This window comes from Poecilia mexicana, unplaced genomic scaffold, assembly GCF_051168715.1.
Source record: "Poecilia mexicana isolate PSO_F unplaced genomic scaffold, ASM5116871v1 scaffold_2, whole genome shotgun sequence".
Lineage (NCBI taxonomy): Eukaryota > Metazoa > Chordata > Actinopteri > Cyprinodontiformes > Poeciliidae > Poecilia > Poecilia mexicana.
In genome coordinates, this window is record NW_028263371.1 from 56,821,825 (window position 1) to 56,837,355 (window position 15,531).

At 43.5% G+C, this 15,531-nt stretch overlaps 2 protein-coding genes across 2 annotated transcripts; one reads left to right on the forward strand and one right to left on the reverse strand.

Annotated features, from left to right (window-relative positions):
- Positions 1-803: 803 nt before the first annotated feature.
- Positions 804-11,332, reverse strand: lss (lanosterol synthase (2,3-oxidosqualene-lanosterol cyclase)). Its single transcript, XM_014984504.2, has 22 exons — positions 11,237-11,332; positions 10,217-10,385; positions 9,842-9,980; positions 9,116-9,224; positions 8,769-8,890; positions 8,554-8,650; positions 8,326-8,461; positions 7,555-7,663; positions 6,163-6,281; positions 5,992-6,089; positions 5,874-5,901; positions 5,171-5,227; positions 5,024-5,095; positions 4,884-4,934; positions 4,605-4,754; positions 3,188-3,284; positions 2,860-2,965; positions 1,994-2,059; positions 1,844-1,924; positions 1,606-1,776; positions 1,459-1,537; positions 804-1,376 (listed from the first exon to the last, which is right to left on the reverse strand). The coding sequence occupies exons 1-22, from the start codon at positions 11,248-11,250 to the stop codon at positions 1,239-1,241; spliced, it is 2,208 nt and encodes a 735-aa protein (XP_014839990.2). The 5' UTR covers positions 11,251-11,332; the 3' UTR covers positions 804-1,238.
- Positions 11,333-13,707: 2,375 nt separating this feature from the next.
- On the forward strand, positions 13,708-14,943 carry LOC148160981 (uncharacterized). Its single transcript, XM_088003399.1, has 4 exons — positions 13,708-13,871; positions 13,953-14,011; positions 14,124-14,659; positions 14,762-14,943. The coding sequence occupies exons 3-4, from the start codon at positions 14,268-14,270 to the stop codon at positions 14,916-14,918; spliced, it is 549 nt and encodes a 182-aa protein (XP_087859525.1). The 5' UTR covers positions 13,708-13,871; positions 13,953-14,011; positions 14,124-14,267; the 3' UTR covers positions 14,919-14,943.
- The last annotated feature ends 588 nt before the right edge of the window (positions 14,944-15,531 follow it).

The window sequence follows — 15,531 nt, forward strand, 5'->3', positions numbered from 1 at the left end:
GTTAAATTCTCTTTTTTATGCTTTGTAATGCCAAGCTTTATTTCATAGACCCGCGTTGTGCCAGTTGATCATTAACAACAACTAGACTCAATCAGGTTAATTAAACTGATTCATGTTCATATTCATAGAAATAGTTTCAGCTTACAAACAACTTGAGTCAGTTGTCATTTATTAACTTTCCAAAACTGGTTTTATGGGTCTAATTCAAGGGTTTCCTGTGTGGAGGTCTCATGTTAGGGAAAAGTTAACCACTGATTTTGGAAAATCAACACAATGGCCTGTTAAACAGCTTCTAAATATCTGTGCTCCCACATTGCCACTACTGCTTTGTTGTTCTACTTTTAACTGGATTAAAATGATTTCTGTGTTAAGAACCAAAGGTTATTTATCTGAGAGGGCTACAGAAGTGTAGATGAGCCAGCGAAGCTTTGCCTCGGGTCCAAACCGTTCGTCATCAGCCAGGGCAGGATGGAGGCTCTGGGTCTGCTGTGACTCACATGACTGCAGCCTTCAAATGAAAATATTGGCCTTTTCATTAACTGGCTGAAGGTAGAGATATTGTTATATTGATTTATAACTACACTTACAGATTAAATTGATCTGATTTCCATGAATGTATTTTATTCTAAAATGTACATACATTACTAAAACACATGTAGCATTTTATGCCACTGATTTGAACATTTGCAATTTGTTTTTCACTTAAACTCCCACAATCCTTCACTCTGGGCCCAGAGCCAGAATTTGTTTGGGAACCCCAAAGATTTTCCTTTTGTTGTTAATAAATGCATATTTTACAAAGATTGTACTTTATGTACGACTCATTGTCAAGTTTATTGGTTTAGCATAATTCCAGCAACAAGGCAGTTAAAGGTGCTTTACATCATAAAAACATCTGACAGTCTTCAGCTGTGAAATTAGCAACAAACTTTACATTCTGTCAAATGCCATTATCAAAATCATCCATACTCATCAAATATGTTGATCAATGATCCATTTATAATGTTTCACAGCAGCTCTAACAAAGTAGAGCAAACCTTTACAGGTCTGGGATAAAACCAGGAAGTAAACTGAGGATAGAGGAGAATAAACTCTGTAATGATGGATCAGTTTAGCAGCATGTGGCTCATCAAATTATTCCTTTCACTGATATCAGTGTCTCTGACTGATTGTTGTGAAGTCTGCTACAGCTAAGAAAGAAAACATGTGATTGGGGTCAGGGGTCAGAGGTCAGGAGTTCAGAGCTTCAGCTTCCCGGCCAGCGGGCTGCTGGGGTAGAGCCTGCAGAATCGGCCCAGGGTCCAGATGGGGAAGACGTTTCTGTAGGAGGTGTAGCTGATGGCGCAGCTCTTGTTGAACACACCAGAAATGTTTTCCTGAAAAGCAAAACAAAAGTTTTCTTACTGCCACTGGATTTGGTTTCACATCGATGATCTAGTTAAAGAGGCGCCGGTTCACCTGAGGCCAGTCTCCGTTGAGAAGCTGCTTCTGGACCAGCAGCTGGACTCCTCTCTCGATGGCCTGCTGGTCGGGATGTCTGCAGAGACATCAGGAACCTTCATGAACCTTCTGAGCTCTCCCCTGACGTCCGGCTCGGCGCCTCACCTGACGGCCATGAGTCCCAGCAAAGCCCAGCAGGTGTTGTGGATCTGAGCCGCTCTGCTCTGGACGTAGCGCCGCTGCTCACACGACTCAAAGTCCTCCCCCCAGCCTCCGTCAGACATCTGGTGCTCCAGCAGGAAGCGGCACGCTTTCTGCACCTCCACCGGAACCTCTCTGCTCACAAAGAGGACGGACTTTAGAGTCGGTGTTCCTAAAGCAGATGTGAGTTTGTCCGTCTTACTCGGCCTTGTAGGTGTGACCCATGCAGGCGAAGGCTTCCAGACCGAACCAGGTTCCATAGGTGAAGCAAACCCCCCAGGATCTGAGGAACAAGCAGAACAAAACCCAGTTACCTCTGATGGATTTCTACCAGAGATAAAAACAGGCTCACCCCTCCCAGGATCCATCGGTCCTCTGAACCCGCCGGCAGAACTCCAGGCCGTCTGTCAGGGTGGATCTGAGCAGCAAGCAGAACTTCAGCTTTCTGAAACGTTTCGGTTGCTTTTTCCTTCACTTTATAAAATTATTTTATTCTAACCTCAAAAACACACCACAGATTTCCTCCTGTTGTTATTAAACCAGAACAAAGCCTGAGTGAAAAAACTGTGAAAGTTTAATCCCAAAACTTGGCTGCATTATCAAAATCTCAAACAAAAGACATAAAATGCAAGAATTTAAAGGAAAAATCATTTTTATGATGCAAAAACAAAAACATTCTCTGAACTTTGTCATAGAAGAACCTGCAGCATTTAACTCTGGTGAGTTAAATGCTGCAGGAAAGTTAGACTTTCAGCTGCTTCCTTTCACTACACACATCCTTTAAGCAGTCATTGATTGGCTCACTAACAGGAAGTTTTCTCTTCCAACTGTTTTTGGGAGAAACCGGCTGATTCTGTATCAGAATAAAGATGCTGGTCAGAACCTGAGCAGAATTCAGGACTTCTTAACATTTGAGTTACAATGTTAGCTCTGAGCTACACAGAGCCTGTGTTCGCCACTGAGCTCTTAAAACTGCAGATGGAGTGCTGGGTGGTTAGGTCTCTGTTTTTGATCCTCACCGAACAAACTGATGTAAAATGTTCAGCTGTTGAACTCCCACCTCTAAAATTGGCTGCATTATAAATTTTTTCTTCAACATTTCTTCATTATAATATGTAATAACTGTCGAGACCTTGAAGCCTGAATGTAGCTGAAAGTAAACTGTGCTTCCTGCGTATCATAAAGTCTGATGATGGTGATGCAGACGGATGTTTCTACCTGATCTCTGCGGCGCGGTGATCAGGGTGAACCTGGAGGAAATGCCTCAGAGCCTGCATGGCTGCAGACGTGCACTCCACATAGGTGTAGTCGATCATGATGTCACCTGGTGCAGACAAGCAGAGCTCAGAGTTAAAACCTGCTGCAAGGCTGAAAAACCACATCAGCCCTAAACCTGTGAACAATCTGGAGGTTCAGTTCTATTTTCATGGAGCCTAAACTGCATGAAGGGAAAAATTAAAATATATTATGTAACTACAATTGAAACTCAGATTTGTTAAAGTATCTGTAGAAGCAGCGATTTGCTCTGAGGCTTGATGACATTTACCAAACACTTCAGACGGGTTGAGCAGCTCCAGGAGTCTTCCTCCTCGTTTGGTTTCATACGTAGCAAATCCTCCGTCTCTGTTCCTCATGCTCAGCAGCTGCAAGACAGAAACAGACTCACAACTCAGATTAAAGCAGACGGAGCTGAGAGGCCTTCAGCTGTGTGGAGACACGGCCTTCTCTGTCCTGCCATCATGAAGCCACTGGAACGATCAAAGGTCCAGAGATTCAGGCTTCGCTCTCACTGCAGCTCTTCATGCTCAGCTTCTGGTTTTACTGAAAACTGATTTATTTTTGATGGCCGCTGCAGTAAAGATGGCTGCCACAATAAAGATGGCCACCGCAGTAAAGATGGCTGCCACAGTAAAGATGGCCACTGCAGTAAAGATGGCTGCCACAGTAAAGATGGCCACCGCAGTAAAGATGGCTGCCACAGTAAAGATGGCCGTCGCAGTAAAGATGGCTGCCACAGTAAAGATGGCCACCACAGTAAAGATGGCCGCCACAGTAAAGATGGTCGTCGCAGTAAAGATGGCTACCACAGTAAATATGGCCGCCACAGTAAAGATGGCCACCGCAGTAAAGATGGCTGCCACAGTAAAGATGGCCACTGCAGTAAAGATGGCTGCCACAGTAAATATGGCCGCCGCAGTAAAGATGGCCGCCACAGTAAATATGGCCGCCGCAGTAAAGATGGCCGCCGCAGTAAAGATGGCCGCCGCAGTAAAGATGGCCGCCGCAGTAAATATGGCCGCCGCAGTAAAGATGGCCGCCACAGTAAAGATGGCCGCCGCAGTAAAAATATGGCCGCCGCAGTAAATATGGCCGCCCTCTCTGGATGGATTGTAAAGTTGTTGAGAGCGACAGCAGATGTTCAGCAGATGGAGGCTGATAAACAGGAAGCTAACCGCTAACAGCAACAGCCTTTAGTGGAGCTGCAGCTTCTGATCCAGTTCTGACTCAGTTCTGTTTGGATGTGAAGTCGGACCAGGACTGATGGGGCAGAGATGTGATGGTTTCATCACTTCATTATTGTCATTTCCAGACATTGTTCAGATTAACCGTCTGCTGAATTATGACCAGATAAAATGCGATGATCCTGCAGACGAAGACAGTCAGATCCAGTTTAGTTCCACATATGGAACTGGAACAGGTTGGACTTTTTCAGGTGAAAAAAATCGCAATGTGTCGTTCAAACTGCGGTGAAAAAGTCGGATTATGAGTTTCATTCGCCTGCTGTGTGAATTCAGCTGGAAACTGGATGTTGGATAAATTTGTACCAAAAACATGCAGAGAATCAGAGTTAGACACCAAACTGTCAGGACGGTGAATCCAGAAACAGAATCCAGTTAATGATGGAGGAAATTTCCCAGCATGCATCACAGAATCAATAAAAGCAGCACAATAATCAAACTGACCACATTAACGGCGTCGTACAAACGCTGCGAGCCGATTGGCTGCCTGATGGAGGGACAGAGCTCCTGCAGCAGCATCACCGACTTCAGGCCTTCAGCCGTGCAGTCGGCCACGATCCAGCCACAGTCCCGGGTGCTGAACGGGAAGCCGCCCTGACAAGCACACAAACACGCTTAAATATATCCACACGGATGAAAATATCCAGGTTTGTTTGTTTGAGTTTGGAGTAAATCTGAATAATTTCTGAGCTATTTGTTGCTGTAATGTGATTTTTCTTGCACCTTGTTCATCTGTCTGTAGTATTTCTGGTATTCAGGTGGATTCTCAGGAATCTGTTGAGGTGGAGGAAGTGGCTAAAGATCAGGAAACATGTTCAGGTCTCCATGTTGGCTTACAGCAGGAGGCGCTAACGAGCCGTAACCTGAGTGACCCTGAGGAAGTCGTGGGCGTCATGGAGACATCCGAGCAGCTTGGGGTCGTCCTGCGCTCCAGCCTGAGGGTTTCCACACAGAAACAACGTCAACAGAGAGACATGGAGGGAAACGATGGAGACGCGTTTTCACGTCACCTCCAGGAAAGCCTGAACAGCGAAACACGTGTCCCAGAGCTGAGAGCCGTTGGTTCCCTGAGGACGAAACGACACGGAGAAACTTTACTGACAAACACAATGAGAGGAAACATCTGGAGATCACAACTGATCTACCAACTACAAACTGCAGTGAGTTTACTGAGCCAGACGTGACTGAGCAACGAGAAGAAGGAACATTTATTTCCTTCTTTAGTGGAACCGCAAAACACTGGAGGGACTGATTTAAGCAGTAAAGAACAGAAGTTAAATGTTTGATGTTCTGCAGAACCGAATCCACAGATGGACAGATTTTACTGCTTTGGAAAAGTTTTCACACCCCTTGAACGTTTGTCAATTTTGTTTTGTTGAACCCAAAGCAGTGAGTAATGAGCTGATGCATGACTTTGAGTTTATTACAAATTACAAATAATCACTTCAACACAAACACACATTGTGTTGAAGTGATGCTAACTCCCACCTGCAGGTGGCAGTATTCATTTTACTACACTGCTGAGAGAGAAAATATCAAAATTTCTCCCAAATATTTTTAAAGTAGCACCACATAATCAGTAATTCTGACTGCAAAAAAGTCACTAAAACAATTGCCAAATCCAGGCAGGACTGTTAAAGTAAATTATTTATTTTCTCAAAATGAAAGTGGTGAAAATAAAAACAGTAGGAACTGTTGAGGCTAAATTCTCACCTGCATTTTCATCCCATCCAGTCCCAGCCTGTAAGAAACACAAACAGCAGCTGAACTGGGGGGTTCTCCTCGTTACTTTCTATGTTCTACGTTCTTGATCAGAACGTTTCAAACTGACCACAGGTAGTCTGGGATCCTGGAGACGTGCTCCTGAAACACGGCCGACGTGGGGCCGTCCACGTACCAGCGAACCAGCATGTTGATCGTCTTAGAGATCTGCACCAAAACATGAAGACCGTTTCCTCAGAGCTCTCAGCTCAGAGTTTGTGGTGAAGTGATTTCTCCTCACCGGCCCGATGCTGATGCAATTGGTGAAGCGGTCGTCGGCCTGGATGTGGTCGTACAGCTCTCTGACAGCCATCTTCCTCAGCGCGGTGCTGTGATGAGCTTCATACAGGTTCAGCACCACTGCAGACAGTCACACTGTGAGACTAAACAGCTACACATGAAGGAAACATCTGGAACAGCTCAGTGCCAGGATGACCCTTGACCCAATGCAGTTAGTGGGAGACAGATGGATTCTGGATAAAATAATTATAATAATAACGTGGACGCTTCCTTCCCATGCATGAAACTCCTTCAGCCTCAGGCTGCTGCATCCTCTGTGCACAAAGGAACGTAATCACAGATCCTTCCTCCCAGCAGCTGGCAGACTTTCTAACAATGTGTTCAAATCCCTGATGATATTTAATATTTTTCCCTTTTCCCCCCATTCTGCTACCATTAGATTCTTATTCCTACTTTTTTATTTCTATATTTTGTGCCTCTAACTGAAAAGCACCAAACCAATGGTGTTAAATGGAAGCTAATGATGTAGCGCTAAATTCAGGCATGTTTACACGGCCCATAGATAAATGAGAAAATACGTTCCAACATAGAAAATCACTCTCAACTGGTCAAATTTTCCATCGCAGACTTTCATGTTTCCACTTCAGGAAGTGATTCTCTGGACAAACTTTCACTCAGTTTCAGTTTTGTTAGCTCTGTTGCTGTTTTAGCCGAACTGACGACCAAAGGGCTTCAGTCATGGAGGACATCAGCAGGTTTTTAAATGTTTACGTCCTACAGCATTGCATTCTGGGTACAGAACAAACAGCATTTCCTTCACCGGATCATGACGAGACTCTTAAAACAGTTTATGTGAATTTTTGCATTAATTTATTTTATTAGCCTCCCGGGTTGGTTGTTCATGTAAGTGATGTTTCTTCTACAAACCTCTTTCGTTCATTATATTTCTGCTATTTGCTCAATAAGGTTTATTTAAAAAGGAAGAAAGTGAGGAGAGGAAGTGGAACTGCTGCGTAAACAGTCTTCACCCACTTCAAAATAAGAGCATGAATATAAAAGTTTAACTACTTGAAGAATTTTTAACAGTCGAAAACCAAAACTTTAACACAGATACTGAACTTTATTAAACTGAAAGTTTGTAAAATAACCAAATCAGCACTTTAAAATGTATTAGGGAAAGCTAAGTGTGATAAACATTTTCTAAATTAGTGAAAATTAGCTTTGCTGTTAGCGGATTAGCACATCATTGACGATAAGCTAGCCAGGTTCAGGCTTTGGTCAGAACGTCTCCAGACTTCCTGGATGATTTCTGATTTTCTACTGAGCCAGAACCAGAACCTGCACGGTACCACTCCACGTGTTTATGACTGAGTTATGGTCAGACGGTTCTTACTGTAGGCCACAGAGAGCAGCGTGCTGTGAGGCGTGTAGAGGTCACAGGCGGCCACGTTGTTCCTCTGAGCGCTCCAGTTGATGGAGGCGAAGTCCTGGACGAAAAGCTCCTGAGGAAAAACAGGAGAATCAGTTTGTGGAGCGAGTTGGCAGCGATTTACCTTCCTGCTGCTGCTTGCAGCATTTTCCCTCCTGCTTCTGTTACTCGTTTTGTTTGCTGTGTTTTTATGTTGCATTTGTGGTTTTTGTGTGTTTTGTAATTTGCATCATTCATGTTTCTGCAGCGTTTCGTCATTTGCTGCACATTTTCACATCACCACTTTTTACCAGAAGCATAACTAGTAAGTTATTTAACTCTGAAAGGATGTAATTCAGAGATGATAGTCACATGTTCAGGATGTTAATGAGTTCTACTTGGACTTTTGGGGAAAAACTTAAGTTTTTTCGTTGTTTTGAGAGATAAATTAAAGGTTTAATGAATCACGAACTGTTTTATAGACGAATGATGAAAATTCACCCCAGATTTAATGTCTCCAAATGCTGCAGTTCAAAACAAGTTAATTTCTAAGGTAGTCCAAATAAAACCAGAAAAATATTGTTTAAAACTGTTCTTTAATAAATTCATGTTCAGAAAGTGCAGAAAAATCTGGTTAAAGTTTGACTGTCTCAGTAAGTTAGAGTTTTAAAAACAGTGAAACAGCCCTTTAAATAGTCTCTGTAATGTAATATGTTTATTAAATGAGCTCATGATGGGGAGGCATCATGGTGTCACCTGTCGAAGGCTGAGAATCAGAGGGTCTTCCTCTGCTGACAGCCTGACAGCGTAGCAGTAGCTCATAGGCAGGTAGACCTGGCGGCAGTGGCACCACAGGGTGGATGGGTGGGCTGGCATCCAGGAAGGGAACAGCCTGAAACAACCAGGAACCGAATGAGAAAGACCCGATACTGGAGAAGACAAAACTGTGTCTGCCTTTAAAACCCAGAGCTGAGCGTGACCCACCACATCTCTGGCAGTAACGTGTTCAATCCCTCCCAGCTGTAGACGTTCAGAACAGCCAACCAGAATTTACCCCATGATGGGATCCCGACGGCGCCACCTTGAAAAGGACACACGGAAAGCACCAGAAAACACCAACGGTTCGTTACTAACAACGTTCACATGTTCAAGGGAAGCAGTGAGTTTAACATCTGTGAGCGACTGGATCTGATCCAAACCTTTGCCGTGCAGGTTGTTCCGAGCACGAACCAGATCTGGATCATCAGGATCCACTCCCAGAATCCTCAGAGACGTGTAGCTCAGCGCCGTTCCAAACACTGTGGATTTGTCCTCAATGTGTCTGAGGCAGAAACACAGCAATCATTTCCCAACAAGCAAAATGAGAAGTTTTTAAAGACTTTTTGGAGTTCAAAGGACAAAATAACTCTTTATGTCTCTTCATCCTCAATGCCTGAATGACTTTTAGTTCTGGGAAGAAAGTTTGGCTTCCTTTGTTAGGCGGTTCTACAGTTACATGGCCACTAGATGGCACTGTTTCCCCAAGATAAAAGCCTGGTTGACTCACAGCCCCCAGCCTCCGTCTGGCAGCTGAACGGAGCGAAGGTACCTCACCATCTCCTTCTTCCAGGCCTCTGGCAGAGGAATCTTAGCAACATGACATGTGATCAGGAGACCTGGGAAACAAACACAGGCAGAAATTAAGGCTGCATTCACAACAGTTCTGTTTAATCTGCTTTTATCAAACTTGACTTAGTTTGGTTAGAAAGTCTGGTTCGTTTGGGGAACTGTGGATGCTAATCGTATCAAAACAGCAAACTCTGTTCCGCCTAAAAACCTCAGTCTGGGTTTGAATGGATACGTGGATTCAAGCAGGAAGTGCATTCTGGGTAAATACAACCAAACAAACATGCTAGCCTGGTGCGAGCAGTAGAAATGGCTCCTGCTCTTTAGCCAAAGACAAAAGTAAAATCCTCCAAACACTAAAATCTGGTGCCTCCATTTTTGTTTACATTTTGTGAAGGAGGAAGTTGCTCTCATGTCACCTTCAGAGTTTTTCATGTTTTTTCATTTAGTAATTTGTGGTGCAGCGCCCCCACAGGCTAGGAGGGGAACAGGTTGCTCAAAGGGTTTGGATCGTTTTACACAGCAAACCGTATCAGCTGGAAATGTAACAAATGTTGAAGTTTTGGTCCCCAACCGAACAGAGTCTACTGAACTATCAGATGTGGAAACTCTACATGTTAGGCTCCAGGATGGTTTCTGTTCCTGTCCGCCGGGTGAGCTGGTTCACCTGGGAGCAGGAAGAGGGGTCCACCGTAGTCCCCCGCCCAGTGGCCGTCCTCAGCCTGGAGTCGTCGGTAGAAGTTCATACCTTTAGCTGCAGCATCCAGAGCCGTTTCAGAGGCCGAGGAGTCTGACACAAACCGACTCTGTAGACAGAAATCAGGATCAGACTGTTGAGGCAGACCTTATTTCTTTACAACACACCTAAAGCAGCCAGACCTCCGCCAGTTCTTTGGGTTTCTCAGGGTTTTCTTTGGATTTCTGTTGCATTTACAATCAACAGTCCAGTTTCCCTTCACGCAATTAAAAAGCAAGACTCTGAGTTTTACAGCCCAGTTAATAGAGTGAAATGTGGAAAAATAGAAAAAGACTGAAGACCTACGATGTCCAGACCCAGAGAATGAGCTTCCAGCATGGTCTGCTCTCTGCTGGGCGTCTCCTGGTCGTCCACGTAGCTCCAGGTCTGCCTGCCCTCTGCGTTTCTCAGCCTCCAGCGGCTCAGGTCAGTGGCCGGCTCCGTCTTGTACGGCCCGCCTCGCCTCCGCAGCTGCCTGCCACAGAAACAACCAAACTGCAGGTCAGATTTTACTGTAGAAACTAAAGAGTTTCTACAGAAACTTTAACAGGCAACAGTAAATGGTTCTGCACCAGGTACTGCTTATGTGTCATCAGTGCATGAATAATGTGTGTGATATTCTTAAGGGACTGTTGTCTTATGTTTTCCATGAGTTGTGGGTTTAACCTTTGTATGCTAACAAGATATTCAGTCCATTTGATTCCACCTGAGCCAGCCTTCTCTTTAGTTTAAAACTTTCAGTTTTTAAACAGCATTTATGTTTAACTTTGTGTCTCAGTTATGCTTTGTATCCTCAAGGCTGAGATTCTGACATGAGAGGTTCAATTTGCTGCAACAGAAATGCATCTGAACATCACATAAACAGGATCATATGTTACTAATGCTGAATCTATAGATGGGAGAAAACAGAATCTGTCCGGGCTTCGCTTTCCAAAGAGTCCAAATTTAAGGGACACATTAGGACTCAGCACTCAGTGGGCCTGTTCCAGCCTCGCTACTTTCATGGAGAAAAGTGAGCAACCAGGAAGTTGTTCCACCTGGATTATTCAGAGGTTCTTCAGGGTCCTGGACCAGAAACAGATCCATGCCTAATTTTGATGGCCTAGTCAAAGCCCTCCCTGTCTTCAGGTCTCAGGTGATTAAGCTCTTTACAGTTTCTGCATCACTACACTTTATAAAGTCACATATTGACACTTTATGGACAGATGTTTAAATAAATAAACCTCCAGAGCTGATGGAAGTAGTCTGGCTTTAAGTTTTTATGTATTACAATTAAACTCCAGAGTCACTAACTTTATTTAAATAGAAAGTAAAACAAATACTCACGTTCCTTCAGACATTTCTGCTGATAAACTCAGAAACTGGATTCTTCTGAAGGACGTGAATGAAGTTGTCACCTGGTGCTGAAACTCCACCTGCTGCTCTGTTCGTGGGAGTTGTAGTTCCCACAGCGCCGCTCACGGGTTCAATCAGCACAAGCTAATACCACATTTCCCATGAACCCCTGCGGGGAGCGGCCTCTGAGGCGTTTGCTGCTTGGTGAATGTGGAGAGACATGAGCAGAGACTCAGCTGGCCAATCACAGGCGGGCTGGGCGGAGAGAGGGCGGGACTATGTCGAGTTTGACCAATGAGATTCCTCCTGAGGTAAACACAACACATGTGCTCATTGTGGACCCGGCGAAGGGACAAAGTACAGCCTTATTCTATAAATGAAAACACCACTAAAGCCTTTAGATTTCTTAATTATTATATTCTGTTTACATTTAATGAATTTAGGACTAGAGTATTACATCAGACTAAAAAAACAATAATACATAAGTGTGGGTTCAATGATAAATGTATTAAAGACCTGCTTAATGGTTGACGTTTTCAAAAAATACTTTAAATCTGGCAAACAAGAGAATACTGATTCTAGTTTAATCATTTAATTTCAGTCACTTACCAGTTAAGAATATAACATAAGATATAAAATCAATAATAATTGTAGGAGCTATTTCTCTATTCTCAGTTAAATCTTAGAATTTAGATTATTTATTTTATTTGCTTATTTTCTGGTTAATTTATAACTGGAAATTTTGTTTAATTCTAGTTATCTAGAAAAAGATTTTGGGCTAATAATTCACTTAATTAGTTAATTAATTTCAGTTTGGGATATGAGTGTTTCACATATGTAGGGATGCACATGGGTGGTCACATGGTTTTGGACCAGTCTACCAGTCAGTCTACCAGTTACTTTGACAGTAAGTCAGTCTATCCACCACTCAGTCTGCACTCAGTCAGTGAACTGGTGCAGGAATCAGAGCAGGAGAAGCAACAGAATCCTGTAACTTGTTTGCTTGAACTGTGAAATAAAGCAGCAAAGAACTGCATGTTTACTTTTGGTCTTTTAGGAAATGCTAGGTCAGAAACCCGCGGTGCATCAAGTGGCTGGTTGAGTTTAATTTACTTTGATCACCTTGAAGTCTTAAGTTTTTTACTTTTGAATTTTGAGTTTTTGGACAGGTAGGTAGGGAAGGTACTGTTATTTCTTCACACTCAGAGCTGAACGAGGTCTAAAGTTAAGTGAGCAGGACTGGATTCTTTTAGTTAAACCAACTGAGTCTGAGGAAGGACTGATGGATACATTTACGCTTTCACTGTGTCAGACTATCAGTGTTAACATAAATGTTAAAGTCCTTCATCATAATCACCTTATCAGTATTTAACAATAAATTATGTTTATGGTCATATTGTCTCAGAAATGACTAAAGGCCTGTAATTATTTTATGTTTCTCTTCAGAACCGCAATTATCTTTATTCCATTTGAGGAGAAGCCGTAGTAGAGCTGATGCTAAGCTAGCGCTAAGCGCGCTAAGCTAACTAAGCTAACGAGTCCTTTCCATGTCGGGAAACATTATGAGACACAAAGGGTTCCCAAAGAGTAAAACGCAGCAACAGAAAATATGCGTAGAAATATTTTTGTGTCAGAATATTTAGAATATTTCTAACACATAAATATATTAGAAGGGCGACTGTGTGGGTACCGTAGTCATCTTGCGATCGGAAGGTTGTAGGTTCGATTCCAGCTTCGTCCTGGCACATGTCGATGTGCCCTTGGGCACCTAACTCCGTTTGTGAGTGCGAATGGATGAGTGTGATTCTAGTGTAAAGCACTTTGAGTGGTCAAAATGACTGGAAAAGCACTATATAAGTTCAGTCCATTTACCCATAATAACTTGATAAGGTCAAATCAAGTCTCAAACAGCAATAATATGGAAATAAGTTTTATTCAAACACAATACCTGTCCAGAAATAAACATTCCCATGAGGACTCACTTTGTAAAAAAATCTGCGTAGTTAAATGTGATGTTTGCAAGGTTTTGTGTTTGGAGACTCCTCCATTCTCAGTTTCTGAAGAGCTGACCAAACTGGAAACTATTTTGTCATCAGACTCAAGTATCAGTCAAAGCTTGTTGAATTATTTATTCTGTTGTGTAACAGCTTACCGTAACATAGCCTTCGGTTTTTAAAGCATAACTGTAAATGTTGAAATACTGAAGGAGCTGTGTGTTTGCACAATAAGATCTGTTTGGAGCGTCCAAGCTGTGCAAACATGTTGGCAATAAAGGTCCATCCATCACGCTGTGCAGAAAGGATGAAACAAAGACTCACTTATTTGATACGAAGGCTGGGTCACAGATTAAACTGTGGGTGTTTTAGAAATAACAGCATGAAGCAACAGTTTCTCGGATCTGACATGACTTTGAACATAAAGATGATGAATGGAGCGGATTATGAAAACTGGTGACAGCATTCTTTACGCCAAACGAAGGATGACAGCAGGAAGTTCAGACGCGGTGATGCTGAAAGGATTCAGGCTGGAGGAATCACATAAAAACAGCAACGAGTGACAGAGGAATCAGTGGATCGGCTCACCTGGACAGAACTCTGCTGAGGATTCTTCCTCTGCATCACCACAGGTAAGAGCGGTACATCACAGTAGGGTAGGGTATTATTTTGATTCCTCTGAGGTTTGATGATCATCTGCTTCTTTTAAACAGATTTTTCTGAAGAGAGACAGCCAGAAGCTGAAGCTGTGAGATGGATCGACACGGACAGGGTAAATCTGAAATATTGATCTCCAACTGATTTTTTTATTACAGAGAACCAGATTTGTGGCTTTACCATCACCCAAAAACTGGCTTTTAATTGTCTTTTATATACGTTCTCAGGAGGACATGGACCTGGTGGTTGTGGTGGGAAGGGACCTGGACCTGGTGGTTTTAGTGTCACATACCTTGGACATGTTAGTTGTGGTGAAAAAAACCTTGGACATGGTGGTTGTGGTGTGAAAGACCATAGTCTTGGACACGGTCATGGTGGGTGTGGTGAGACAGACTATGTCCATGTCCATGGTAATCACCATGGACATGGACATGGTCATGGACATGGACATGGTGGGTGTGGTGAGACAGACTATGTCCATGTCCATGGTAATCACCATGGACATGGACATGGTCATGGACATGGACATGGTGGGTGTGGTGAGACAGACTATGGACATGGAGATGGTGGGTGTGGCGAGACAGACTATGGACATGGACACGGTCATGGACATGGACACGGTCATGGACATGGACATGGACACGGTCATGGACATGGACATGGACATGGACATGGTGGGTGTGGGAAGGTCAAGCAGAGACGGAGGTGTAAGCGTGGTCACCAACACCAGAAGTGCCACAAGAAAGGGAAGAGCTGCCACGGGGTGAGAGCCTTTTCTCCAGTCCTTGATCTTCTCGGCGTTTTCTGCCTGAATATTATTTACAGTGTCAGACTGAACATTAACGATGTTTCTGTTTCCTCTCAGTCCTCCAGCAGCTCCTGCAGCAGCAGCGACTCTGATTAGATGGAGACGTCTCAACCATCTTCATCTCCAAAAAACAACAATAACCTGTTCCACTGTACTCACTATAAAAACCGACAGTAGAATGAGATGTTGGATTTGTTTCTTGGTTAGATTTTAAATAAAGCATGTGAAATCCAAACAAATGACTGTGTTCAGTTTTTCATTTCATCCAAACTGCTGTTGTGGGTCTGGACAGGCAGTGCTACCAATGAGGAGAGACCAAAGAGAGTCTAACATTCAGTCAGAACACGGCCCGGTTTGATCCGGCAGAACCTGCACTGCAAATCAGCTTAGGCTGTAAATGCTATAGTATTATGTATTACGGTATACAGAAACCAAACTGAACTTATAAAATAGAGATCAAGCCTGAAATCTGGGTGTGGTGATGACCTCTGACCTGAACCTGACATTCTACCAGCTGAAATCAATCAAACCAACAACCAGAAGCTGCTGCTGGAGTTCTGACTAAAACCAGGAGGATGGAGACACCACCCAGATCTACACCACCCAGTTCTACATCACCTGTTCTACATCACCCTGTTCTACACCACCCAGTTCTACACCACCCAGTTCTACATCACCGGTTCTACACCACCCAGTTCTACATCACCCTGTTCTACACCACCCAGTTCTACACCACCCAGTTCTACACCACCCAGTTCTACACCACCCAGTTCTACATCACCCTGTTCTACACCACCCAGTTCTACACCACCCAGTTCTACATCACC

Excerpts from the sequence above, each read along its gene's own strand:
- lss (XM_014984504.2), bottom strand. Across the intron at positions 7,664-8,325 it reads TGATTCTCAGCCTTCGACAG|GAGCTTTTCGTCCAGGACTT; the intron begins GTGACACCATGA and ends GTTTTTCCTCAG. Across the intron at positions 3,285-4,604 it reads TGTACGACGCCGTTAATGTG|CTGCTGAGCATGAGGAACAG; the intron begins GTCAGTTTGATT and ends TCTGTCTTGCAG.
- LOC148160981 (XM_088003399.1), top strand. The coding sequence starts at position 14,268 with ATGGTGGGTGTGGTGAGACAGACTATGTCCATGTCCATGGTAATCACC. Across the intron at positions 14,660-14,761 it reads AAGGGAAGAGCTGCCACGGG|TCCTCCAGCAGCTCCTGCAG; the intron begins GTGAGAGCCTTT and ends GTTTCCTCTCAG.